The sequence below is a fragment of the Acromyrmex echinatior genome, chromosome 14 (genome assembly GCF_024713525.1).
Source record: "Acromyrmex echinatior isolate Ae372 chromosome 14, ASM2471352v2, whole genome shotgun sequence".
In the NCBI taxonomy this organism is placed as follows: domain Eukaryota; kingdom Metazoa; phylum Arthropoda; class Insecta; order Hymenoptera; family Formicidae; genus Acromyrmex; species Acromyrmex echinatior.
The window spans coordinates 6,994,665-7,021,996 of record NC_141865.1 but is presented as its reverse complement, the minus strand read 5'-3'; the positions used below and the strand labels follow the sequence as shown (position 1 = coordinate 7,021,996).

General features: G+C 36.7%; 3 protein-coding genes across 8 annotated transcripts in view; 1 reads left to right on the top strand and 2 right to left on the bottom strand.

The window, feature by feature from the left end:
• Window positions 1-34: 34 nt before the first annotated feature.
• Window positions 35-2,921, bottom strand: LOC105150495 (ubiquitin-conjugating enzyme E2 J1). Its single transcript, XM_011063623.2, has 5 exons — window positions 2,601-2,921; window positions 1,895-2,100; window positions 1,623-1,813; window positions 1,425-1,542; window positions 35-580 (listed from the first exon to the last, which is right to left on the bottom strand). The coding sequence occupies exons 1-5, from the start codon at window positions 2,635-2,637 to the stop codon at window positions 332-334; spliced, it is 801 nt and encodes a 266-aa protein (XP_011061925.1). The 5' UTR covers window positions 2,638-2,921; the 3' UTR covers window positions 35-331.
• Window positions 2,922-4,719: 1,798 nt separating this feature from the next.
• Window positions 4,720-5,476, top strand: LOC105150513 (mariner Mos1 transposase). The gene is made up of 2 exons (XM_011063651.2): window positions 4,720-5,025; window positions 5,069-5,476. Exons 1-2 carry the CDS (start codon window positions 4,720-4,722, stop codon window positions 5,474-5,476), a joined length of 714 nt encoding a protein of 237 aa, XP_011061953.2.
• Window positions 5,477-6,001: 525 nt separating this feature from the next.
• LOC105150512 (serine/threonine-protein phosphatase 2B catalytic subunit 2) overlaps window positions 6,002-27,332 on the bottom strand; it is a 166,470-nt gene continuing 145,139 nt past the window's right edge. For 3 of the 6 annotated variants that reach the window (XM_087413140.1, XM_087413134.1, XM_087413136.1), the window contains 4 exons: window positions 16,655-16,739; window positions 16,291-16,388; window positions 15,399-15,614; window positions 6,002-14,425 (listed from right to left, as the gene is read on the bottom strand). In XM_087413140.1, coding sequence (XP_087269266.1) covers window positions 15,421-15,614; window positions 16,291-16,388; window positions 16,655-16,739 — 377 coding nt within the window. In that variant the 3' untranslated portion in view covers window positions 6,002-14,425; window positions 15,399-15,420. The remainder of the gene's footprint in view (window positions 14,426-15,398; window positions 15,615-16,290; window positions 16,389-16,654; window positions 16,740-27,332) is intronic. The other 3 variants (XM_087413135.1, XM_087413138.1, XM_087413137.1) reach the window with 2 other exon arrangements.

The following is a 27,332-nucleotide window of genomic DNA, read 5'->3' as shown; positions in this document are numbered from 1 at the left end:
TACTATGTTGTTAATGAAAAGCGACTAGTATAAATTAATAATCGAATTGAAAATTTATTTACTTTTCATTTTAGCAATAAAATAAAAATATTTGGGATGTATAAGACAAATGCTGTTTGTAAGAACAATATGGATACTAACATTTACTAATGCATGTACTTTCATCATGTATATTACACACGTTTCCAAGAAAAAATTAGATTCACAGTTCATAATATTCTTGACAGTATAAATGACTTTTTTCTGTAAGATTAAAAATGATATCCATAAAACGTGTATAAAATTTACTATTTTCTTAATATATTCCTGTACGTTTGCAAAAACAAATAAGTTAAACAAGAAATAATCGTCGTAAAATTAACAAAATTATTGCGGATACTAATGAAGCAATAAGAATACTCCAAAATAAATCGTTTGAAGACGACATTGTCTCTACACGATTTAGGATAATCTCAGGTTGTTGATAATCTGCATTTTCTTCCGTCATCGTTTCCACGTTAGTACGGTGTAGTATTTCGCTTTCGGTTACATTTGTTGTTTTATCCGTAAATAATACGTCTGACGTTGGCGAATCATCGGCCTACAATTTTTGTTTACAAATTCATTAAATTCTTGTATATTTTCATAACATATGATAATCATATATATACACACATACACATATATACAGGGTCAGATTAGTTGAACCAATTTTTTACTCTATGAGAAAATTATCAATTATACATCTAATTATAAACTTAACGATACGACTAGATGCATGGATAACATCGTGTGAATTGCTGATTTGAGTTTGAATGAAAACAGACATGTTTGACGTTGAGTTGTGAAAATTATTATTATATTATTATTACAAGATATTAAAAATGTGCTTTTCAGTGCTCCCAGTAATTCGTATGATGTATCCACATATCTGATCTATATAGCTAAGTCGATAATTAGATATATAATCGATATTTTTAGGTGAAGTCGAGTAAAAAACTGGTCAACTACTCTAATTCACCCTGTATATGTGTGTGTGCGTGTGCGTGTGTGTGTGTGTGTGTGTGTGTACACACATATATTTATTATAATAGACACACAAATATAATAAATTTATAATATACATCGCTTATCGCTACAATAACTAATAATTATTTCTAAAAATTTTTTTTCTGTAAATTATATACAATACAATGACATATATAATTTACAGAAAAAGAACATGCAGAAACAAAAGAATGTACTTTTATTTCTCCACAATCAATTATTACATCAAAATTGTATTTCAAAATTAATATTATAAAATTTTAATGATTCAAAACATTCAAATTCATTTTTTTTAGAAAACTGTTTTTTTCAGTTGTATTGTAGCAAATAAGTGATAAATTTTTTCTCAACTATATTATGTTTATAATAAATATTTAAAAACATGTCTAACTGCTTACTTTGAGAGCAATTGTTTTCAGCATGGTTTGCTCCTCCTCGGTGATAGGTTTCTTAATTGAATTTTTCGACAACAAGTTCACAACTTTACCACAAGTATCACATTGCCAATTCAACGATCTGAAATGCAAGGATCGATTACGAGACTAAATCATATTTTTGCAACGCGTGTTTTGTGTTTAATTACAGTATGTATGTACTTTTTAGCAAGTTTCTGTCGTTCCTCAGTGCTATAATCTAATGCTCCAATTGTGCCACTTCCAGGTGTAGGCATGAAAGCTATCAGGGCCAGCAATGCGGTTCTAATACTCCACGATGGCTGCCATGTTTCAGGATGGTGACCAGAGATACTCAAGCATATCTTCTTGTTTGTTTCGAACCGTCCATTTGGCTAAATAAAAAAAATTATATGTGACAACATAACATCATGATATAACAATTTATATGTTACTCGTTGCTGATCTCCACTTACTGTCAACAGGATGATATTTGGTGGCTTCATAGGATACTCCGGTGGTAGCAAGATTCTTCCATGATAAACACCACCTTCGAAATCTGTCGACGGTGGTCCTTGCACTGTGAAATGCCATTCGAATAGATTGTCCTCAAGAGGAGATGCATAATATTCTTCGGTGGCTTCGTGCAATTCCTGTGCCTCTCTCATTAATCTCTTCACCGCTAAGATACATATACTTAATAAGAAAATGGTTTTAACTTTGTAAGAAACCTTACTAAGATATCAATTGTGTTATTCGACAATGCATTTATTACCAGTATTATTTGCTAGCAGATAAGCAGGCATATATCAACATATACATTAGACATTTTACGTTATACGTCATTATGAAATAATTATATTAGGTGTTGGAATTAATTCGTAGCGTTTTTTAATGAAAGAATGTTATTTATTTCACATGAGCATTAAAAAATACATTAATGAAAGTACTTCCCATCACTTGTAAAACGCTACGAATTAATTCCAACACCTAATATTTAAAATATGACCGTCATATAGAACTAATATGAAAGCTCTGCGGATATCGAAAGTTGGGTAGCTGGCAACCACGCTGACATCCACGAGTACAATAACATCATGGAAATATGCCAGAGTTGCGTGGCTAATGCGAGTCAAAACAAACCTTTCGACCGGCGCAATTTGTTCGTTGACTTCAACTTACCCGGGCTCTTGGCGTTGTATTTGCCTTCGAATGACATCTTCGATGACTTTCCCCGGGCACTTTCTTTTCGTCGAGGCGTAGGTTGAAGAACCAAGAACGAGAAAACGATGCGGAACGTCTTTCTCTACCGATTCCACCAGATCTCACCGACGCACTAATCAATGAAGCGCGTCCCGCTCACATATTCGTAGTCGGCGTGTACACACGCCGATTTTTAATGTCAATTCCAAGTCCCGACGTAGACTGATCGCTTTATGCAACTTTAGATCGCTCACTGCGAACGTGAACCGAGGACGTGATGTGACGTGGATGTAAACCTTACCGTGCTTCGGCGCTCGCGCGCTTCTATTTATTACCAAACCAGTGATGACTGGAGGGGATGCCATTTTACAGACGCTACGGCATGTGGAGGGGATAGACTGGCAAGTGGTGGCAACGCTGACTCTACGCCACGTAATATACAGTAAAGAATTAGTGGCTGCGCTCAGCAAAAATTAATCGGTTAGCATTTAATAATTCTTTAATATGATTGGTTCTTGCCTTTAATTCTTCGCTAAATCTAAGTGTAAGAACCAATTATATTAAAGAATCACTAAGCGCTAATTGATCTCTATTGAAAAGAATCATGTCACAAAGTTATATAACAAAATCGTGTAATTAAGATAAGTAAATAACAGATTGTTCCAAATCAGTACATGATTTTTTAAAATCACATGATATTAAAAATAATTTCATCCATCCTGTAATTTTATAATCGAACATTATCGAATTTTAAAGAATTGAATAAAGAAATAGAAGAAAAAGAACATTTATCATTTGACTTTTCAAATTAAGTAATTTTAAAAAATCACATACTGATATGAAATAATCCGAAATGTAATCTACTTGTTTTAATTACATAATTTCGTTATCTCTATGATTTTTTTCAGTAAGGATTAGTTTTCTCTACTGAACCATTTATATCGGCTGTAATCTGTAAGAATTGATAAGTCATAGGTCAAATATTGATTATTTTCTTCTCATTTTGTGATTCGTCAGTTTTTACATATTATGATATAAATTTAACAGCTAGAGATTACAGCCAGTATAAATGATCTTTAAAGACAAGAGCACAGATTCTTGCAAAAGAGGCTTTCTACAATAAGCCATTATCATTAAATCAGAAGTCAGAAGCTAAAAATTGATTAATAATCACAGTCAAATGTGAGGAACAATAATTGATTACGATTGATCAATTTGTAGCTTCTAATTTATTACTAATGAATTATTATAGAATGCCTCTAAAGGTGAAGTAAAACTTCAGCAATAAGAAAATCAATATTTTAAATTTGCAACAGCTTGTATTAATATGAGGAAAGTTACTTCGTAAAAGCAACGCGTTACCGTTTCTTTTTGTAAAAAATAACTCGTTACTGACCTTCAGTATACTTATCTAAACGGTTTCTCCATTGCAATTTTTATTTAAAAAAAAACCATTTTTCCAAACAGCAGATTATTATCAATAATAGCATGACAATAGAAAAATTTTAAAAATATTTCAAACATTCATTAATTTGGTTTATCTTTCAAGTATATCGTATATAAGTATTATATATATCTCTTATCAAACTAATCTTCACTACATCTTGTATCTAAACAATTTTTCCATTTTAACTTCCATTAGAAAAAAAAAATACATTGTTCCAAATAGTCAATTATTGTGGCTGACAATGGAAACTTCAAACATTCATTAGCTTCGTTTATCTTTTACGTGTTATCGTATGTAAATATTGGATGGATCCATATAATCTCTCGGTTTTTGTTAGTAGTGCAAATTTTTTCCGAATATCTCCGGTTCTGGTTGCCTAATCAGGCAATCCAAATATGTTTTGGAAAGGTGACAGTCCGCTCTTTTTATCTGTCAAATTTGGTTTCATTGGCATTAGTTTTGTTTGTGCTACAAGCCTGTGAACATGTCGGAGAATAAGGTGCATTTTCGGCATATTTTACTTTATTACTTCAAGAAAGGCAAGCGAGCTGCGGAGGCCCACCGAGGTTGATTCGAATGATATCAAGGCACTGGTTGAGCAAGACCGGACGCTAAAGGTGCGAGAGATTGCGGAGACACTTAAAATAGATTATGGAACCGTTCAAAGACATTTGCAACAGCTTGGCTACGTGTCCCGCTCTTTGGGTGCCGCACAAGCTGACCGAGGAGAACCTGGCCAATCGCATGTCCATCTGCAATTCACTTCTGAAGCGGCACGAAAGCGATCCGTTTCTCAAACGAATAGTGACTGGCGACGAAAAGTGGATCATCTACGAGAACATAGTGCGCAAAAGATCATGGGGAATCGCTGGCGAGCCGCCGAATGCCACCCCGAAGGCCGGCCTGGCCTCCAAATGGATCCCTGGGGGATCCAAAGAAGATTTTGCTATCCATATGGTGGGATCATCGTGGTGTGCTGTTTTACGAGTTGCTTCCTCAGGGAAAAACGATTGATTCGAAGGTCTACTGCACGCAGCTAACGAAATTGAATCAAGCATTGCGACAGAAACGTCCAGAACTGGTCAATCGCAAAGGTGTCATATTCCACCATGACAACGCCAGACCCCACACCGCAATAATCACTCAGCAAAAATTAGTGCAACTTGGCTGGGATGTTTTGCCCCACCCACCGTATTCACCAGACCTTGCGCCATCCGACTACCACTTGTTCCGGTCCCTGCAAAACTCCCTCAACGGGAAATCGTTCGCTGATCAGACAGCTGTAAAAACGTACCTCGACCGGTTTTTCGCCTCTAAGCCCCAGACTTTCTATGAGAGTGGAATAATGAAATTGTTGGAAAGATGGCAAGAGGTCATCAACAAAAACGGAGAATATATCATTGATTAAAATTCATTTTTTGTATGAAAAAAACTTGTTTCATTTTAGCCTTCAAAAATCGAGAGATTATATGGATCCACCCAATATATGTATATATTTATTAAACTAGTCATCAGTATATCTATTTAAATCGATTTTTTCATTTTGAATTCTGTTAAAAGAAATGACGTACAGTTTTTTCCAAATCTATTTGGACTGATAATAAAAATTTTAAAAGTTACAATAAGTTTTTTTTCAAGTAAATCATGGATTCATATTATGCGAAATTTTTTTCATTGATCTACAAAAATTTATCATTGTATAATATGTACGTCTTGATTCTGAATAATAAATATAAACCATTTCCATAACAAAATTATTTTTTTAATGACACTCCTCAGTAATAATTAGATTCGTATTCACGCTTTTATCGATAAATGCGCATATTTATCAATAGTAATCGATGTAAATACGGACTGTCATAATCACACTATTACTATTCAAGCTTCGTGAATGTGATAAACAGGAAGTATTTAACGACATGCAATAAGAATCTTTTTCATGGAAATTATAGACTTTATTTTTAGAATATTCTAAATATCATAAAACAACGTAAACATTCACAACAGATGGGAATAGGGTGTTATTTATAATAGTAATAATAATGTTGTCGTTATGTTATCGTAATAATTAATCGTTACGAATATATCGTCATGACGTATTTATAATTATGTATAAGTAAGATTTCCTTTTATTTATTTTATAATAATTACTCATCGTATATTCTCTTCACACGACAATGATAATTATAATAGTGAAGACGATATCAATAATGATAAGAATCGTGTAACCATAATAATGATAATAATAATAGTACCGATGCGTCTAATATACGCGCGTGTCATGTATTTATGTATATATAAACAAATATAATAAGTATATACATATATGTGTGTATGTGCTTATACATATATATATGTATATACTTATTTTTTTAAGAAGGAGATAGAGTCACAATGGCGCTAAACAATGTATGCGATGCAATCCTCGCTCTTTTTTTTTGTCGTTCTCCACGCACGATCAGAGTTTCGCTTCTATAAAGTATTTTAGTCAAAAGATCTTAGGAGTAAATCTCGTAATAGTAAGTAGATAATAATAAACGCACGTGTATGTACAATTCTTTTCCATCATCGTTGAATGTCGCGAGAAGTTATTGCGGTTCTCGCGCGTTGCTTGCGGCATCACCCGATGGATGTGTTCTAAGGATTATCTCCTTGATTCTTCTATTTCTCTCTCTCTCTCTCTCTCTCTCTCTCTCTTGCTTTAATTTTATGATACAACAATAAGCTTAGAGCAATGAAAAGTGTACCGAAGATACTTCGCTTTCTCAAATTTCTACTTTTTCGCGAAAGATATTACTTCGTAAAATAAAATCTGGAGAACAATGTGTCGTCATTCGACACGCGTCAGACTTTGATTTTATCATTTGAAAACTTTCGAACCCACCGGATTATTTATGAACATTTTGAACGTTTTAATAATTACTTACCAAAAAATTTTTCTGCATGTATTATGGAACGATAAAGCAAAAATATCTCGATTAATTACGAATCGGAGAGTAACTTTTATCGAGAGATGTTTTTGTTCTCGTACTTCCTTCAGCAGATAAGCGCTTTTATTGAATATTTCTGCTCAAAATCAACCATTTTAATGTAAAAATAATCATAATACGTCATTTTTTGTGGCAATCATTAACATGTTTAATGAATTTTTTATGAGTTCTATGATCCTTAAGCGTCTTATTACTCGCATTTACAAATGATGAAACACGAATCCGGTTCTTCAGATCTGCAAAATTGGATGGGAAGCACACACATACACACATACGCACACATTTCCGATGTATTTATTATATTTTTCGTACGGTTTTCATTCTCAAGAAGATACGTCACATCCACCGGGCAACGCTCGCGTGAAAGGAACGAGAGAAACAGAGTCTAAGGCTATAATATTTCTTTTTTTTTTTGTTTGGAAAAGATTAAAGAATCGCAATCTCCAATGTGTGTTCTCTTCTTGCCGCCCGGTCATATTCCGGACAGCAATATGCCGCGTTTGTCGCACGTTCTGGAATCCTTATCTATTCATGTAAAACGCCAAACACGACGCTGGCACAGAGCGTAGAAAATAGATTTAATTAAACGACACGCTTTAGACAGGTACAGTTATTAAACAGGGAAATGCGATCACGCCGTGCTTCGCAGATATTGCTGCGCGAAATTATTAGAAAAAGAAAGAGAGAAAGAGAGAGAAAGAGAGTGTGTAAATGAACAATTTAATATTCGTGAGAAATATCCTACACTCGAGCTTCTCAATCGGACACGATACAACCGAAGCGTGGAATTTATAACGGAAAGGGAATCTCTCAATAGAATACGTTAATGGCGATATTAATGTATCTATAAGATCTGACTCTTTCATACATACATCTCTCTCAGGACATGTCTTTTCTTTCCTTTATAGTTTTCAGTCGTTCGTTAAAGAGAGCATTCAGATAGCATTAAGATATCTATCTTCCGCGCATCATTTGCAAAAAACAATCGTGCAAGTGATATGCAGGCGAATGTTACACGCCTTAAATAATTGGGTCTACGATGCATACGTACGATGTAGGTCCGTTGTGCCAATATCGGTCAGCACAGTCGCAATTAACTGTATCTTTTCAATTATCCTGCGTCATTGCCGCAAGAAGCTTGAATAAGGATCAAAGTACAAAAATATTGTTCCTTTACAGAAATTTTATACTGCAAGGTAATGATTTGTTATTTATTTTGAGTGTTAAAAGCATTGAACAACAGAGCTTTTAATACTCAAAATAAATAATTCAATACCGACCAATTCATTATTGGAAATTATTTATTTTGAAAATTAAAACCACTGAACAACAGTGTTTTTATTACTTAAAATAAGTAATTTCCAGTATTAAATTGGATTTCTGTAAGCATTGACGAAAATTATCCGTGCAAAGAGCTTGCTTATACGTATATTTCATTACAACGAAAAGGAAGTTTTAGTGAGGATTGTCAATTAAAATTAATTTCTAATAGAAATGAGTTAACTCATAGTGCAACTGACTTGCTTCGTACGCACGCTTCCCGCATGCCCTCCTTAAAACTCGATATGTACATACGGTTCAGCGATGTATAATTAGCCGATCGCAAGCTGTCGGTAACAAGCAGCCAATGACATATAACGATAGTTACAAAACAATCGTAACAGTACGATAATATACTATATAGATATATATACATACGCGTGCGTACGGCATGTGTATGTACATACATATACACGTATTCTCTTTCTCGCTGTCTTTATTAGCGATGTACAACACGATAATAATCAGTCGTAACAGGTACATAAAATTGTTTCGCAGAGAAACTCGATTAGTTGCATTCGATGCGACTCGCGAGGGGAGTCCTATTTCTTTCGAAAGTTCTATTTCTTTCTTGTTTCTTTTCTTTCCTCGGGATTTTCGCCGATGAGAGAAGGAAAACGATAATACTAGAAAATACGTTAAAGAAACTCAGTAAGGCTCAGTAGACTTTGTGGCGATAACGATATAAGTTAGGAGAAAAAGCTAAAAGAAAGAGAACGCAGATTTCCCGACAAATCGTTCCGTGCATTTACACAATTGGGAAAATTATAAATCGCAAATCTTACTTTCAAATTTCCATAATAACGATAATTATTATACTCTACACTTGAGTCCGATAAGGTCTCTGCTTGTCAAACGAAGTCTGATTCCACGCTAAACGTAAGAACGTAAGGGATATGTAATGAGAGTACGTTATCGAGTTTGCGTAGGGAACGCAACGTAGCCACGAAGAATCATACAGCACGATAATTCAATCGTTTACAAAAAAAAAAGAAGAAAAAACAAGGATTATTACAGAAGATCGCGCTCAGTTGCACAGAAGCGCGAACTTCTCCCCTGAAAGACGTTTTCGCAGTTAAACGATTCTGTTACGATAATGAGACACCGCTTAAACGGTTTACTTATCACAAATTTTGTGTGTGTGTGTGTGTGTGTGTGTGTGTGTGTGTGTAATGTAAGATGAAATGAGGCTACGCAGAAAATACAGGCTTTGCGTGTATAATATCTAATTATGCATGTTTGTATATGCAGAGGGTTGCGCGATTACATGATAAATTATATTATGCGTGTATCAACAGGCTCTTTGAGGAACTTGGGAAGCCAATTTTTTTCCTTAATAATAATTTAGATATCTTTTTCTTATTACTTCTATTTTTAAAGATAGCTCAATGACTGAGTCACAAATTAAACCTATAAGAATCTATTTTTTAAATATAATGAATAAGATACCAGTTTTAAAAACAGATTAAAGGCAAAAGTGAATTTTGGTGCCTAAATAATATTTTTGTGAATCTCTTACCTACATAGTTTCCAGTTCAAGCTTATAGTTTGTCGCGAAGCACTGTACATATATAAAACGCATGTATTAGTATGTTATACATTATTTTTCTCACTTTGATGTATATATGGTATAAAAGAGTAATTCAAAATTCGCGTTTTACGCATATACGATGATAACTGTTACGTGTATTATGTCTATGGAAGGATATAAAATGTATATCGTGTCGGCACGGTGCTATATTCTCAAACAAATGAATGAGATGTCCGCATAGCCAAGTCGTTCTAAGATAGATCAATTTGAAATAATGTCGCGGCTCTCAGAGTAAAATTAATTAATTTGATGGGGACAATTTTTTTAAGAATTTATATCACGCCATTGAGAAAGCACGAGGAATCAATTTCTTCGTCTACAAGAAGTCACCGAGGAAGACCATTTCTTTGAAAGAAAGGACGACGGCGGAGACGCGCGCGATCGCATTGGATTTATCAAATATTTCTCTCGTAAAAGAACAACGTTGGGGGTGAGTTTATTTGAGTGTAGGATGTGCGAATCGAAGCGCGAGTCGATTGGAAATGATTGGAAACGTCTAAACAAGGCACAAGTCAAGACTGTGATCCGAAAGGTGGATGGTCCGTGAAAGTTCGTGTATGCGAAAGGGAAGTCCTTTAATTCATTCTTCGCGTTCACACTCACGTTTATTATTCTCCTCGCATTCGTAGAACGAATCGCTTCTACAATTAAAGGATAGACGGGAGCGACTTCAATCGCGTTCTGAATCATCATTATCGTGCCACCCTCGTCGTATCGTAGCGCAAGCAACGATCGCAATTGTATATGTATATATAGCGTATGCGTGTTTATTAATTTGACCCACGTGTCGTATTATTTTGAAAATCACTATAGCGCCGAACGCGTATGCGCCTCGTGTTTCGCGATAGCAATAGTACAAGTGATAATGGTGTAGCAATGATTTCAACGGCGACAGCAGTGACAATGGCAATAATAAGTTTATAATTCAAATGAATAATAATCGCGTCATAATCATAATTATGCAGTAATATCAGATAATCAACACTGTAATGTATATGTATACACGTGTGTACCTATACAAGGTATCCCGGAATTGTGACAGCTTCTTTCATCCGGGAATTCTTTGATCGATTTGAAATCGATTCTTTGATAGAAATGAAATCGATACCTTCGAACACTATAAGCGAATTTAGAAAATCTTGTTTTGAGAGTCTTATTCAATTTTGAAAATTATATTGTAAGAAATCAATGATATGAATACTTGTAAATTTATACATTCAAGGAAAAAAATCGGTGAAGGAATCCATAGATGAAAGGAGTGACGATAGTTCTGAGACATCCTGTATATATATATATATATATCATAGTGTTCCTTTTTTTATATATATGTATATTTATATGTATTTATATATTTATAATTATAATATGTATTATTTATAATTGTGTTTGTATATTATATTATATATTTCATTATTATTTAACACATTCTTTTGTACAAGTAAATTAATTAAGAATAAGTACAACTTGGTAGCAAAGAGAGATAGAATTATCATTCACTGTATATTTTATATCGTAGTGAGAAGAAAGAGATATATATCTTATTTCATTTATTATATAATATTCTTTCATTACTTTTATTATGTTTCAGACCGTAACACGTTGACGATGCCGCCATTCGGCTTCCGGAGATGCTATTTGCTTCGAATCTCTCATCTATACTTCTCCTCCTTCCCGGTACCCGATATGATTAGGCTTGCGATCCCCCGCGCTGCTCGCCGACGCTAATTCAGCTCGCGAAGCTCGCTAAAGTGCGACGTCTCGATTTCTAGAGAAGAGGTAGAAAAAACAGCGAAAACGACGACAAAATCCCGCGATACGACCGCGAGCGATTATTACTATAAATATTACAGATGAGAGACGAGAGTAGCCGTCCTCAATTCTGATTATCTTCGGGACGTCACGTGCGACAAAGCGTATTGAGCGCGTGACAGCGCGGACGATCGAAGCGGAAGCGTCTCAACGATCGCGTTCGTTTCTCACATGAGAAACGTTCATAATTCTCTAACGATTATAACTCCCCGTTAGAATCCACTTCTCGAAATAAGTAACTCGCAAAAATGTAATATATCATTTTCATCACGAAATCATTTACGGCACGTCGTCATTTCGCGATTACGGTTCTCGAGTTTTGTCTCATTCTTGGCCGTTCTGTACCAAAATTGACGGCAAGGATTCACTTCCGACGCCAGGTACAAGCAGAGCTCTTATATTTTCAGACAGAAACACGATTGAGATAATATTAACGCTCTTGCACGCAAGGTGCTGCTTTCTTTTCAAAATGCATCGTCTTCTCTTTCTTTAATTCTTTCTAGCTTACGCGTTTCTTCAGCACCATTATGCTCTACTATCGGATTTTAATTTCAAACCTATTAGCGGAACTCACGCACATTGCGGCCCCTCATCAGACGCCTGCAATTCATATAGCTCTTTTCAATTTATATAGCTCTTTCTAGCGAACCTGTGCGACTAGTTGGGGCAAAAGATATGCATAACATGTCTAAACGAGTGTGTGTCATAATTCACTGATAAAATATGTATATATGTATACATATATATATATATATATATACATATACGTATTTTGGAATCCTCGTTCATGCGGGATTAAGCCTTTCTTAATGTCTCGTCAAGAAAAATACTATTCAAAATTACCTCGTTTTCGATATATGTAATCCTAAAATTCACTCTACGATATCACAAAATATATAACGAAACGGAAGTTCATAGAGATCACATATAAGAAGATACATTTCAGCCTGATGCTACGCTGCGTAATACGAGCGAGATTCTTGCGTGATATTATAATCAATAGCTCAGTTTTAATGAAAAACGATAGTAATTATTGAGACCAGCTGAACCTGATATAATCGTTATACAATGGGCAAGATTCACCTCAATAACTTAATAGATAACAAACATCTTATGTATAAGATCATGGCCGTGCACAGTTCCGTGAAATGGAGATACAACGAACACGAGATATTTTCTTCGATATCGCACGAACGAGATGATTGAATGAATCCTCGGAGCAGAACGGCCAAGATAGATTGCGTTTGTAATGACTGTATTTGGAAACGATGCGCGCCCTCGACGTGCATCTTTCGCGCGTTAATTATTTCGTGTAATCGTGACGGACGCGTGCACGCGCGGCAGCGAAAAACACGGTATTCGGATTACATAATGAATAATTAATAATAATGATAATAATAATTAATAATTAATAATTAATAATAATATATAATATATAATATTTATAATATTTATGTATATTAAATAAATTTTTCGGTATCATATATATATATATGTATATATATATATATATATATTTACGACTTAACCCTAAGCTTAGCTCGACTTAAGGTTTAAGTAACCTCACCCCGTGGCGCGGGGGATGCCCTTACGCGCGTCACCCAGGGCGGACACATCTTAAGAACCTAGTAAAATCCTAAAACCGGAAGCTCCGCCGTGACGACAGGCCAGCTGCCTTCTTTGTTTCTTTGGCGGAGACCGCTCGTCCGTTCTCTCTTTCTCTTTCTCTCCCTCTCATTCTCTCTCTTTCACACTGTCTATGCGATTCCTCTCATTAATATAGATGTAACCGCGTGCGAGTCGTTCGTTCCGTCTCTCATCGCTTTCCCACACCGGAGAAAGAAATGACACGACAGAAATGGTACCCAATGAAGACAGGGGAAGTTGTTCTTCCTTATACATGACCATCTCGACGTGTGTAAACGAATCTACCTATAAGATATATCCCTACCATTCCGCTCGTCGTTGATACGTACGTACATGCGCGCGCGCGTATGTACATTGGGTCGATTAATTCGCAAGAAACACGCGGACAATATAGTGTACAGGTCCGTGGATGCTGGGAAGAGAAGAAGAGCGAGAAATTGCGAGAGACGGAGACTGAGCGAAGGTAAGGAGATAAGATATATAGGAGAGAGAGATATACAGAGAGATAGAAAGAAAAAGAGCAAGGAATAATTGCACGAGCGGCGAGAGAACGGAGAACATCGCACGCGCGCGGTTCATCGCAGAAGGGAGGCTAACATTCTCATTTTCCATTCGCGAGTGTACGCTAAAAAGAGATACGGAGACAAATCCTCGGAGAAGAGGAGGCCTACTACGAAACACCCGGCTAGGTATTTCTCGATGTTCGTGTAGCCCCCTTTCCTTGACTGCTTGTTTTCTTCTGCTATGCGCACACCGGGATCGATGACGATGCTCGTTGAAAATCGCATCGATGAAAAATCGCTTTCGCTTCGCAACAACATCTGTCCGTCCGTTCCTGATTTTCCTCTTGCGACGGCGATGATTTCTCCTGACTCCTCGATGAATGGCGCATTGATTGTAACAGCCGGGGGGGAGGGGGGGGGGAGAGACGAGCAATGGTTTGCAAATGTTCGGTGGTGGCGATAGCCGGGGTCTTAGGACCCATCCATCCATCCGCCATCTGAAAAACGTTCACTTTATATTAATGCGGTAATATAAAATATGTAGCGTACACTCGTCTTTATTCTTTTCCCGTTGGCAGTATCAGATGAAAAATGTTTCAACCCAAATGTATTGATCTTTTTCAAAAGATAATATTAAAAAAATATAACAATCCATAATTTTTAATATAATATTGAAGATAATATTAAAAATATATTATGTATTTTTTAACAAAATGAAAAAATTAGGGACTTTTCTATATACAACATTTAAAAGTAATACAAATAGTTTTGCTGCAATTTAGAACTTGGATCAAATATTAGTTCAATAAGAAATAATGTTTTAAAAAAATAATTAAGCTAAAATGCAAAAATTTTCATTTAAAATATAAAATTGTATCAATAAATGTAAATGTTGATCTTATTGAATTGTTTCACATGTATATATAAAAAATAAGTAAAATATAAATTTTCAGTTCCTATCACTTTTTGCAGAGAGTATACACTTGATACATCTTTAAGACGCGTTTTGTCACATTAGGAAAAAAGCACTAGGTTATCGTAAATTAATAAAAATTCATATTATTTCACAAGGCATAGGAGAAAGATTAAAAAAAAATCTCTTAATAATTAACTCCTCGGCAAGTAATTATTCAACTTGAGTGAGAACATCAAAGTCGGTTAAGACAGCGCTAAATATCATGTAATCCTACGAAATTTACTGACTAAACCAGGTAGAGGGTAGCACGAGTGGCTTCAGCGTGGATCCGGATTTGATTCCACCCGTGCCTTACGTACGCGTTTTTTACGTCTGGAGATCATCATTCTACCTCATGTCTGTTCCCCGAGGAGGATAAATACTTGCTACGCATTTGCTTATTAGATCCCTTAAATGATTCGAAAAGTCAAACAACTAAAGCAAGAAAGAAAAAGTCAGGTAGAAGGAAGGGTTTTTCCTGTGTTTCTCAATGTTTAGAATCTGCGGACGTGTACCTTGAGTGGACGAGTGTGGGGCTCACGATTGCGGTTGCGGCATGTTGTGGTCCCGCTTGTCTCCCGCAGGAGGCGGCGGCTTTGCCACGGATTTCTCCTCGTTCGCCGGTGTAGGTGGTGCATCTTTCCTCGGTGGCATTCTTTCGTTTATGGCGTCCAAGCCCTTGGCCTCGGCGAACGAGGTAATTTTGTGATTCGGCGAGAAGCCTTGAAGTGCTGCATGAATGGCAGAAAAAAGGAGATAAAGCAAACAGAATGTTAGAACACGCGAAATTAGAACCGTAAGAGAAGCATTTCTGCAAAGATTAAATTCTCTCTATTTCGCGATTATATTTAGTTATGTCAGCGGTTTTCAATCCTTTTCTGTTCATAGCACTTTAAATAACGAGCCAAATTTTTTGAGGTATATCATATTAGGTGCGCACATTTCAATGCTTAGCATAGATTTTTCAAATATTGTTAACACGACATTCAAAAATGTAAAAAGTAAAGTTCTAAAGTTTTTATCATATTTTTTAAAAATGATTTTATTGCAATGATGATATCACGTTGGTTAAAATAAGAGTAAACAATATCATTTTCATAAAATTTAAAACATTTCTTACTAGGCACCTCACTCGCCTTTTTACTTATTTCTAAAATCCGCTTCTTCTTTTTACTTTCTCTAAAATTTTTGCGGAACACCAGTTACAAAACCCTAAATTATATTGTGAGATACTTATTATCCACGAGTAATATAATTGGGACATCCGGTATTTTTTCTCTTCTACCTTCGCGTTGCATCACGATAAAATAATTAAATATATGCACAATTCACTGCATTTTTAAATTCTAAATTGAATTACAATGATTCTCAACGCTAATGTCAAAAGTTGTTTTATAAAATTTTTACCGTTTTTCAGAGAGGTTTTGCCACCAGATAATGCACCGAGCGGTAAAGCTCCAGTCGGCGTCAAGCCCTTCAACTGCAGAACGCTCTCGCTCTCCTCTCTGTGAAGAGATTAAAATTACATTATAATAACAATGAAATAATTAAAAATCATTAAATAGTCGTAAAAGTTGTAGTTTTTATAATATATATAATATGTAACTTTTTTATTTTAAATTGTAATTTGTACAAAAATCCATCCTTATGAGTCGAGTTTCGCATCAATTTTTACGTCTATTATTTTAAATCTATTATTCCTATATTAAAGTATCATATATTTCAGAGCACATTATGGACGTATTTAAAGATTGTTTTATCGTTCACTGACCTCAGGACGGAGAACACCCGTGCCATTTTGCCAATGGCTCTGATCTTGTTTCTGATCACTTCCTTACGTAGATTGGCTGCTGCACCTATAAATATTAGAGATGCATATTATGGCATTTGTATGATAATGGGATATTAGCACCTAGATCATCCAGTGACGATCAACATAGCGAAAGGAATCGGCGATCCGTTCGAGTTCAACAATTTATAATGATTTCTTGAGTATCAGTAGTATGGTCAACATTGACCTCTAATTTAAAAAAAAATTAAAAGCAAACATAAGATAATTAATAAAGATAGTCTTTGAAAATTTTTAATTTTACATCGTGTAAATTTTCAATACGTTCAATACGCCTACGTTCAAAAGTATTCTTCGATAGCGTGATCGATAGCGCTGTATGCAACAGTACAAAAGCTGGTCCATTAATTTACAACACATTTTAATCAAGAAACTCAATAGCTTCGCCACGTCGCTTCGTCACCGATTTGCCGCGCGTTCGTCGTCGCGCTTGCAAATCATTTGCGATGATTCTCGTCATCGCATGTTAACTACTACGTAATCCATACCACAGAGCTTACCGGGGGATACATTATGTTATTAATAATCACTCGTTATTCTCATCGGGTCACGCCAAGACAACAACGCCAACCAAGACAACTACAGGCAAAATAGTCTGCGCACATCACGAGCGAGGGGAGGACGTAAAAGCAACCACGTGACAAAAAAAAATATTGCAAGTGCTTCGTCGCGTTCGCAAGTGAATTACCTACTCTTCGCCAGTGGTAGAGGGTTTATTCATCAGTTCGAGGAAAAAAAAAACGAGAGACGGGAAAAAAGGCGAAGAGAATGTGATTACGAACGCGCGTGCACTCAAAGCTGCGTAAACGTGCATAAATACAGAATACAAATTCTTTGCAGAAATATTGTGTGTGTGTGTGTGTGTGTGTGTTCGCGCGTGCTAGTATATATCAAGATATTGTATAAATCGATGCAAAAGAAGAAGAGACATGCACATGCTGTACAAGCGCGAAACGTACGCACCATCGGCCACTACAAACTCTTATCGTTACCACTTCGCCTGGCAATCGCCTGCTACCTTTCGAGGCTCGTTACAGCGCGAAACAGTCGCCGCTTTCGTGACGATTCCATTTACGATCGAATCAACGCGGGTCAGGCGATTCGGCCTCAAGCTGGTTCAGTCATGTTCGTCCCTCACGAAAAGCTGGGACTAACTAGAGATCCTCAAATAAGAGATTGGCTATACTTGGCTATACTGTTAGATATCAAAGGAGCGATGGCAATCCAATCTCTCGAGTTAAATAACATTTTGTTATTTTTGACTTCCATGTGTGTCAAAATGTAAATCAATCCGTTTCTAGTTAGCTTCAAAGTAAACAACGTCCATATTAACGTATGCATTTAATAATATAAAAGTAAATAATAAATTTGAATCAAATTTAATATATTTTCTCGAGTTAAATCATTTAACTCTATTGTTTTAGTTAAATTAACGATATTGAGTGGGCGATTTATAGAAATCAACTCAAATTGGATATAATTTGACATTATGAATTTAACATCCGCCATATTCAGATACTTAAGATAAATTATGAGATAGATTATGTACAAGATAAAATGAAATATGTACGCATGTTTTTCTATTTTATGCATTTATCCCATTCTATCTTAAGCACTGTTCTGAATATGGTAAACCAATCAGAAGTTAAACGGTAACCGATCTCCTACTTTAGTATCTCTAGGATCAACTAAATACCCTCTAATGAGAGTTTGGACACGAGCCATGTTTTATATGCAGAATCTATAGTTTTAGCATCAAATCATGCGAGAGAGGAACATATATTTACTCTTTCTTTCTTTTTTTCAGTTCTCTCTCTCTCTCTCTCTCTCTCAGGAGTTGTTCAAACATGGATCAATCAAAAGTGGCTGTTTCGTGTCTTGACTCCGATTAGAGAGTCTCTAAGACCAACGAAGTAGAAGCGCCGGCAGAATTTCACAGTTTATGAAATGTCCGAAGGAGAAAAAGGATGTTCACTGAGCGGCCACTCTTTCGCACCAAGCCGTCAATTTATCTGTTTGCTCGTTAATTGACGCAATGGTCGAGCCTTGTCGAGGAACGGGAGTGAATTCGTTCCGTAGCGTTAAAATTTTTCGTTAGCGAGAAATCAGAGGATAGGGATCCCCTCTTTTTTCTCTAGTTTTTTCTGTCAAGGCGCTAAAATATTATACCTATCGTTTATTTTATTTTCGCGTTGGAAAGACTCGGTTGGGAATTTCTACGATTGACTAGCATTCATTTTGACAAAACAATACAGCGTCTTTTACGAAAGCGGGTTTACATTATTTTTATCTCAATCGCGCGATCCAATCCACATCGTTCATCCAAAAATTCCATCTCATTTTTATCCAACGGAAGGGAAAGAACAAATCCGTTCCTCCGTATTTTGCTACGTATGCGTATCTCCGGCTAAATCGGACGGATCAAAAAAGATACGTGTCAAAAATATCGATGTCATTCCTCATCATCATGCGTCGACGAAACATGCTCGGATTTCGTATCGCGCGTATATTCATTCCGTGGTATTCTAATGATTTACGGTACGAATCCGCAACCTTTAGGCCGCTGTCACGATAACGTATCGCCCGATTTGTCAACTCGCAGGGAGATACAAACTTTCTATCTTTCCTGTCATTCGCGAAAATTCTAATTGTGTGACGGGCGTTTTGATTTCGTAGATGGCGAGCCATTTAAAATGTAGATCGATCGAATGGGGATCAATGAAGATCGGCCAGGCTGGGACTTTCCAGTTCGATTCATGCTCATAACATATAATGCTTCTTGCATAAAAAACGTAGCAATGCTTGCCGCACGACGAAAGTTGGTGATAGCCACTCGGAAAGAATGATTTTGTTATTGTGATTTTGTAAGTACTATTGTCTATTGTATTTATATTTATATTAATAGTTTATTATATCATATTTTATGTCTATTACTCTATTAATATGTCTTTTTCATAAAGCTTTGCTAAAACATTCTAACAACATTCTAATTTTTTTCTTTTAACATTCTAACAATCGTGAATCGACTTAAGCGACCTATACAATTATTTTGATAATTAACAAAGTTTTGAGATTTAGACACGGAAAAAACGATTTTGTTGAAGCATCCGAAAATTTAACTTGTACGAGTATAAAAATAATTTTTGGACCCTCCAAATAATTACGTAAGAATCTCAAGTATCAAATTTTACAAGCTAGTAAAATTTTGACATTCTAGCAATCAACTTGAGCGTCTTGCACAATTATTTTAATAATCCAACAATTACTTTCAGATCTGTAGGAGCTAAATTTTTTAATACTTCAATAAAATCATCATCCTCTCTTCCCTTGTGCAATCACTTTTTTTTTGTTTTTATGAAAAAGCGATAAATTGATTGGCTATCGCGTCAATTTCCGCCACGTAGCAAGCGTTTGCCGCATCCTATATGCAGGAACCATAAAAGATCGTTTTATTCTTGTTGTTTATCACAAGTTAAACAAGGATAAATGATGTTCACAAACGTTGTGAGCGTGAATCGGTTTGTGGTCCAAGAGTGGAGGATCAGCGATCCTCGCGCGTGCTGACAGATTAATCAACGGGATTCCTTAAATAGTCGCCGAGCCATTTCGAATATCAACGATATTATACACGACGCGGGTCAATTAAGTGACACTTTCTATAATTAACGGTCGAAATCGGTGCTGCTGAAAACCGCGAATCTCTCGACGGCTTATCGCGACGAGTTATTCGATGGGTACGCGATATTATATTACGCACAGGTGCATTCCGTCGTGTTTCAATCTCACGTAATCCAAAATCTCGCGGTTACCGGAGTTTCCACTTGATTATGAGATTTTGCCTATCGGCGGAAACGAGATGTCGTCGTCGCGCGAACTCGTTGGCAGCGGGTATCGGGTTTTAGCCGCAATTTTCGCGTAACGAGATTATTCTGTCGGCTCGCAGTTTATTATCCCGTGCGTTTACCCAGGTAGGATTCGCGGATACGAGAATGGGATTCTCTCGCGGGAAATCCCACGATCGACGAAAGACGACACGAGCTTGGGGAGCGCGAAGACGTCGAAGGCACTCTCCGTTTTCTGTCGCGAGGAGAAGAGATCGATAGAGTCAAGGTACGTCAAATATTAGACGTTCGGCCTTCGAGCGAAGAGCGCAATTTTGCAGCTCGCTCTGTGAATCCCGTGTTATAAACTTCTCCCGCGGTGGTTATTTGGAATTTGGAAAATTACACTCGCGACGTTTGGGGATTCGCGTGACTCCCGACGAACGACTTCGAGCAGGAAGGAGCGGAAAAAACGAAATCGCTTATTTCGTGTTGGGATAGCCTCGCTCTTCGATCGAGCCGAGCCGTCCGACAACAACCCCGGGACAGCTTCCTGCACTCACAAATGGAGAGGATGCGGCACATACAACGACGTATATACGTCAACTACAAACTTATACAACAGATCAAGCCTTTTGCTCTCTATACATTTATGTGTTCAGCGAACGGTTACGCACACGTAATCTGTCGCAACGGCATCACCGGTCGGTGCTCGAAATAGTGTAATTCGAGAATTGTATGCCGAATGACGCAAACATGCATATCCCGTGAGAGTGTTTTAGCATAGCAATAATTCGAGAATGAATTTTCACGAGAGCGAGAGATAGATACCACGTTTCGATAAAATTAAACATAGATTATCGTGTAACCTTCGGTATTGTATAGAATAATGATGATATTTCAGCGAGTGAATTTACATGAACTTTGACGCGAACGGCTCTAATTACGTATATTGTATATCATATAACGTACCCTATCTCGAATTACTCGAATAGAAATTTATCGGCAAAATTATTTGAAAATCTTCACCAAGTCTTGTGTCACGATGTAATATTATCGTGAATAATCCCCACGCGTACACAGTAAAAACATTTTGTATTTATGTTAAAACCGATTCTTGTTAAAATCTTTGTGTTAAATTTTTAACATATTAACATTTAAGAGAATTAATTTAATATAACGTGATTATGTTATTTGGATATTTTGTGTTAAATTAATATTCAACATTTTTTAATTTTAAGATAACACAATTTTTGAGTAAGTCAACAAATAACATAAAAATAATAGTATTTTAAAACGTAAAAAAATTCTAGGATAAATAAAGTACATTAATTTAACGTATTATAAATGCTAATTTTACTGAAGAAATATGCTTCCATTATTTATTTATAAATTATGTTTTAGTGTCATATGTTTTGTGTCAATTTTTTAGTAATATTTGTGTTATTTCCTAACATATTCATTTCGTATTAAATTAACATGAAAATTTGAGACTGTTTGGAACACGTAAAATAAATTAAATTTAACACAAACTTTTTAACCTGTTTAAGGATAATCGGAACAGCATAAATCAAGAATTCGACGATCTGAATGATTCTGAAAGTGGAGGAGATGTAATGATCCACGTGTAATAATCGCCGCTTGTAACGCGATCCGATGTTATTTTCGCGTGCACGCCGTTGCGACAGTTGTCTACCGAGCTAACATTTATCAAAACGCAGTCGAGTCTGGCACCGAGTTTTGAGCATGCCGGAGGCCCGTCGTATATATTCTTGAGATCACGATTTCTCATTCGTTTTACCATCGTAAAATTCAACTATTCGCCTCTCAAAAATTCATGGATGTAATAAATCCGTTAATTAAATGGAGTCTTGATTTTCTAACGTACTCGTAACTACACTCAGAGACAAACATAGTGGTAGCAACAACAAAGTGACAGATATATAAGTTTTATATGTAGAATTAATGTACACACACATTGAATAAACTATTTTATAGTTGCAATACCTTTTTTTCAAGTTTATTCAACTATATGTACATTAATTCTACATAAAACTTATACAATTGTCACTTTTGTACACTGCAAATCCAAGTATAAGTGTCTTCATATATGATTTATTTTTCCGTGTAGAATAACACTTACACGTTTAGATATACAAAACCATTTTGTATGTAATATGTTATTTTTACACAAAAAATTAAATCACACACATATGAAGACACCTATTACACACTTGGATTTACGGTGTAGTTTCTATGCCTTTTTCCTAAGTATATATTTAGGTACGTAGATTTTCAAATGTAAACATTCGTAACTTTGAGTTTGCGCATACATTTTCTTACGAGTGATTAGAGAATCAAGTTCCAGAATAAGTCAGTTGACAGAAGAAGTCAATCTTGAGCCATTAATCATTGCAGCAACCTTCAATGTTCTATATTTCACCGATTAGGAAATTAAATGAAAATTTTTCACGCGTCAGGAAAATTATTTAATAGATCGTTTGATATTAATATTACTTGATACTACAGAAATGATCCTTCAAGCGATTCGATCGACCTGATTCGATACGATTCGCCTTCCGTTTCGTGCTCGAACCTGTGCTCGAAACATTGTAGCGCAGGGATACTAATGCTCTACCGGGTTTCCCAAAAGCAATTTCAGAAGCCGCAACTACCCTCGTCGAACCGACTTGCAAAACAGGCGTGGCTTGTCGCTTCTTGCTCATCAATTACTCTCATAATATCGCGACACAATAACCATTATCTTACACATCGCCGATGCTCGTTGATGTCTCCCATGGGAGCTTAATATGACCAGATAAGCGATCAAGTCGGCTCGAGATATCAAACGATCTTCTGAATGCAGGTCGGACGTATCGCTCATTTTGTAACGACGGGTCTTCGACATTGATCTAGTCATAGGCGCCGCCGCATATAACAATCACGCACGGAACGCTCACTCGTTCATTTTTCTTTTATGAATAAAAACAGAATTAGAAATGCGACGCCTATGTCTCGTAACGTGGACCGTTTATCGAGAATAGGAAGGATCGTATACCCAATGGCAAACGTGTGTTTAATCCCCGACTGTTATTCTGGAATCGAATTTGACACCGCGACAAATAAAGTGTCGGAACTTTTGATCCATTTATCAAAAATACAATATAATCAAATTTCAATCGTTTTTTTTTTACTCACGATTCACGCCCGTTTATATCAATTAATTTACAAAGGAAAAGCGTAGCAGTAGTCATTTTGATAATGAAATTTAAGTATAGCAGTCGAGGATTAATGACGACCGAGTAACGCGATTAATTGGGAACCATTGGGTGTTAGACATATTCCTATTTGTATAGTCTGCGTTCGAATCGTGAACGACTGTAGCTAGGGAACTGAACGCCTCTGCACTAATCAACTCGCGACCAAAATCTCCCCTTGAAATCCTTTCGAATTCCCAAAGGGAGTAGCAGAAATCGGGATCGTGGCCGTTAACGAGGTTTATCGCTCGTTAACGCTGGGACCGACGCTAATTCTCTCTGCAGAGAATTATCTTACGTTTCGTAATTATCGAGTCTCGTTACCCGAAGGGAAGATCGAATGGAGAGCTCGTTTTCGTTAAATCACATACTTGAAAGATGAGGAGAAAACGGCGTTGAGTTCCCGCAGTTTCGTCATTCACGGTCGAAAGATGGAAAGATAGATAGAGATAGAGACAGAGCAGAGGATAGAGATAGTAGAGTGTAGGTTCTTACTCGCACTTTCAACAAAAAAACAACTCACCGTACGCGATGGTAGGTGGGGTCGTATTCGGACCGGACACCGTCGGGTTACCATCGGGTTACCATGGCGGCCATGGTGCGCCCATGGTTGGTTTACCGATGGTTGAGCGTAGTGGACGTAAGTAAAAGGACAGAAGTAACCAACAATGTGAGAGCAGCGTCAAATGCGGCCGAAGAGAAGAGATAGAGAGTGGCGGAGATTTTTGGTCGGTTTGTTCGGATCACATTCCGTACGGGAAGACGTGTTTTATATATATATATATATTTTTTTTTATTTTTTTATATTGGCAGTTTGCGGATGGTTGTTTGGTTGGTGTCGGTGATGGTGGTGGTGGTGGTGGTGGTGGTTGGTGGTGGTGGTGGTAGTGGTCGCGATGAGGTGGTTGTAGAATTATGGCGCAAAAGGAAATAACACATAGAACAGACAAGAAAAGACAAGTGTGCACAGCGTAAGTGGCATTCAATCAAGCATGTGCGTTTAGACGATTTCTATTATATCGTCTCTTTTTTTATTTTTTCTTTCTTTTTTTCTCGTTATTAATATATTATCTCTCGTATCTCTCTCAGTAGCGGATCAGCGCTGAAATAGGCGCTAAATGTAAAAACTCGTGCGTTTTTCGCACATATATTTTTTTTTCGAAGACTTTGTTTAATTTGTAACAGTGGGTAACGTAATGGGAACGGTACTAATTAATGCTCTATCCAAGAAACTTTTTTCCTTTTACCCTTTATTAAAATTCTACGTGGTTTAATCCGCTACTGGAGTCTCTGAAAATCGGCCAAGTCGTTCGTTAAACGCCGCAGGAGCGTTTTCGTAGCACCGCTCGCGAGAACAGCAGTACTTTTTTTTTTAAATACGGTATTTACTGCTGACGCATTCCGCATGTAATTACAGAACAAGTTTCCGGGAAATCTCGGGTGAGACTGCCCGTGTCACATTTTGAATCGACACGAGAAAATTCTCTAGGGGAAAGCGCACTTGTATCATAACCACCATGAGTGTGACGAACGTGGAAAACGTTTCGCATTAAAATTCATCGCGCTGAAGCGGAAAATCCCGCTAGGAATACTCACTATTTTACAAAATAGACTTGGATTAACGGAATGTTCAAAAATCACTGCGCGTGAACAACTTTGCCGATATTGAAATTCCTGATAAACGAGCGCGATTGCGCTCGCGATTTGCGCCTTTTTCAGGCCGCGAATACTGTAATATAAAGAAGATAGTTGATTAGAGAGTGAAAAAGATGATTTTAGCCTGCGTCAAAAAATTGCTAGGGCAAACGTACAAGAACATTTGGTTCAATTTAAATAATGGAAATCCATAACGAGTTTTAAATCACATGGAAAAAAATAACTTGATTCATTTAGAAAAAAAATATTTAATCCTCGATCAACATGCAATAAAAAAAAATATTTTAAATGATTTCAATTATAGAATTAAAGATTGTTTAAAAATCTCGCCGAGAATAAATCGTCACATAAAATGTACGATCGCCTTTAGCAAATTCAAATACGTCAAAGATTACTTCGTTCGAAAGATTCTAGCTGTAAGAAAAAAAGGTATAAAATTCTGCATTAAATTTCATACAAGACAAAGTTTAACAATTAATTGTTCTTTTCTTCAAAATTCTGATAAGTCTATGAAAATGAAGGAAATTTATTAGCGTAGACAAGACGAAAGTAATCTCGACGTAACGCAGCGATTATAATCGCACGTGAGATTATCATTGTACGTGGCGCACAACGTTGCTACATAGAAGTTTCCTGGAGCAACTGTCTAAGAGAAAAAGAAGTCGATTAATAAATTTTCGCAGGATCACTCGAGGATGCAGCCCAGCCACGTGTCGTCCCGTCGAGCGGAACACCTTCCGTTATGATATTTATGGTTAACGTTAAACTGGCGAGCGAGATCCTCTCGCGATCCGCGCGAATATTAAGTACTAGTTCGCTCGGTTAATCCTAGGAGACTAAGTATACTCTATAGCATGCGCAAAAGAAAACTGGTAATCAAAAGATAAAACGCTCGGCGGCTGACGGAGACCGAGTTAAGTAAAGGATACACGTACTCAACGTAACTCAAAGAGGTAACTTAAGCATAAAGACGATAACAAACGAGCAGATTCAGGGGCACAGAGAGAGAGAGAGAGAGAGAGAGAGAGAGAGAGAGAGAGAAAGAGAGAGAGAGAGAGAACGAAAAAATAGAGAGAGGTTAGAGTGACAGTAAGAGAGTCGGGATGTGTATGGAGGGTGAGAAAGAATGAGAGAGAAGGCTGAGATTATAACGTCCGCAGGAGAGAGAGAGAGAGAGAGAGAGAGAAAGCTAGTGAGAAAACTTGATGCCTGACGTCGGGTGTCGGCCAATGGGGGGTAACTTTTTTGTGGAGTAGAAAAATATGTCCAGCAGCTTTGCACAACCGAGACGCGTCGTGAATCGACATGAACGCGCAACACATCTCTTGAAATCCTTCTTGAGATCGTGGTGTTCGTGTCGGTGAGTGAGGATTAGTGGGTAGTGAGGGAAAGAAAAGAAAAGCGAGCGGCAACGACAGCGACGACGACGACAAGGAAGACGAAGACGACGACGATGATGATGATGATGATGACTACGGCGGCGACAGCGACGGCATCGAAGGGCGCGACTGTCGCGGGATAAAGACAGGCCGGGAGAAATATCATGGTTGAATAGTTTGCTTATTAAAGGCTTCAGTGGAGTGTAAAAATAAAGTAACACAGAGGAGGACCCTTTCTTCAACCAGAACGCGCGATAAGAATCACTTCAATGAGGAAAATCTAGTAATAGCTACCAAATGTTGAAATAATGTCAATCAAATGTTCGGTTATTACGTAACCAAAAATTATTTGTCTTCTTAAATATTTAGTAAATATTATCATTTGGTAATAACGGTTGTATTATTAGGTATTTTGATTTTGATCAAAATAATAGTATAGAGATATGATAGAAGTGAAAAGAGAAGAAAAGAAATATGCGTTAACAAG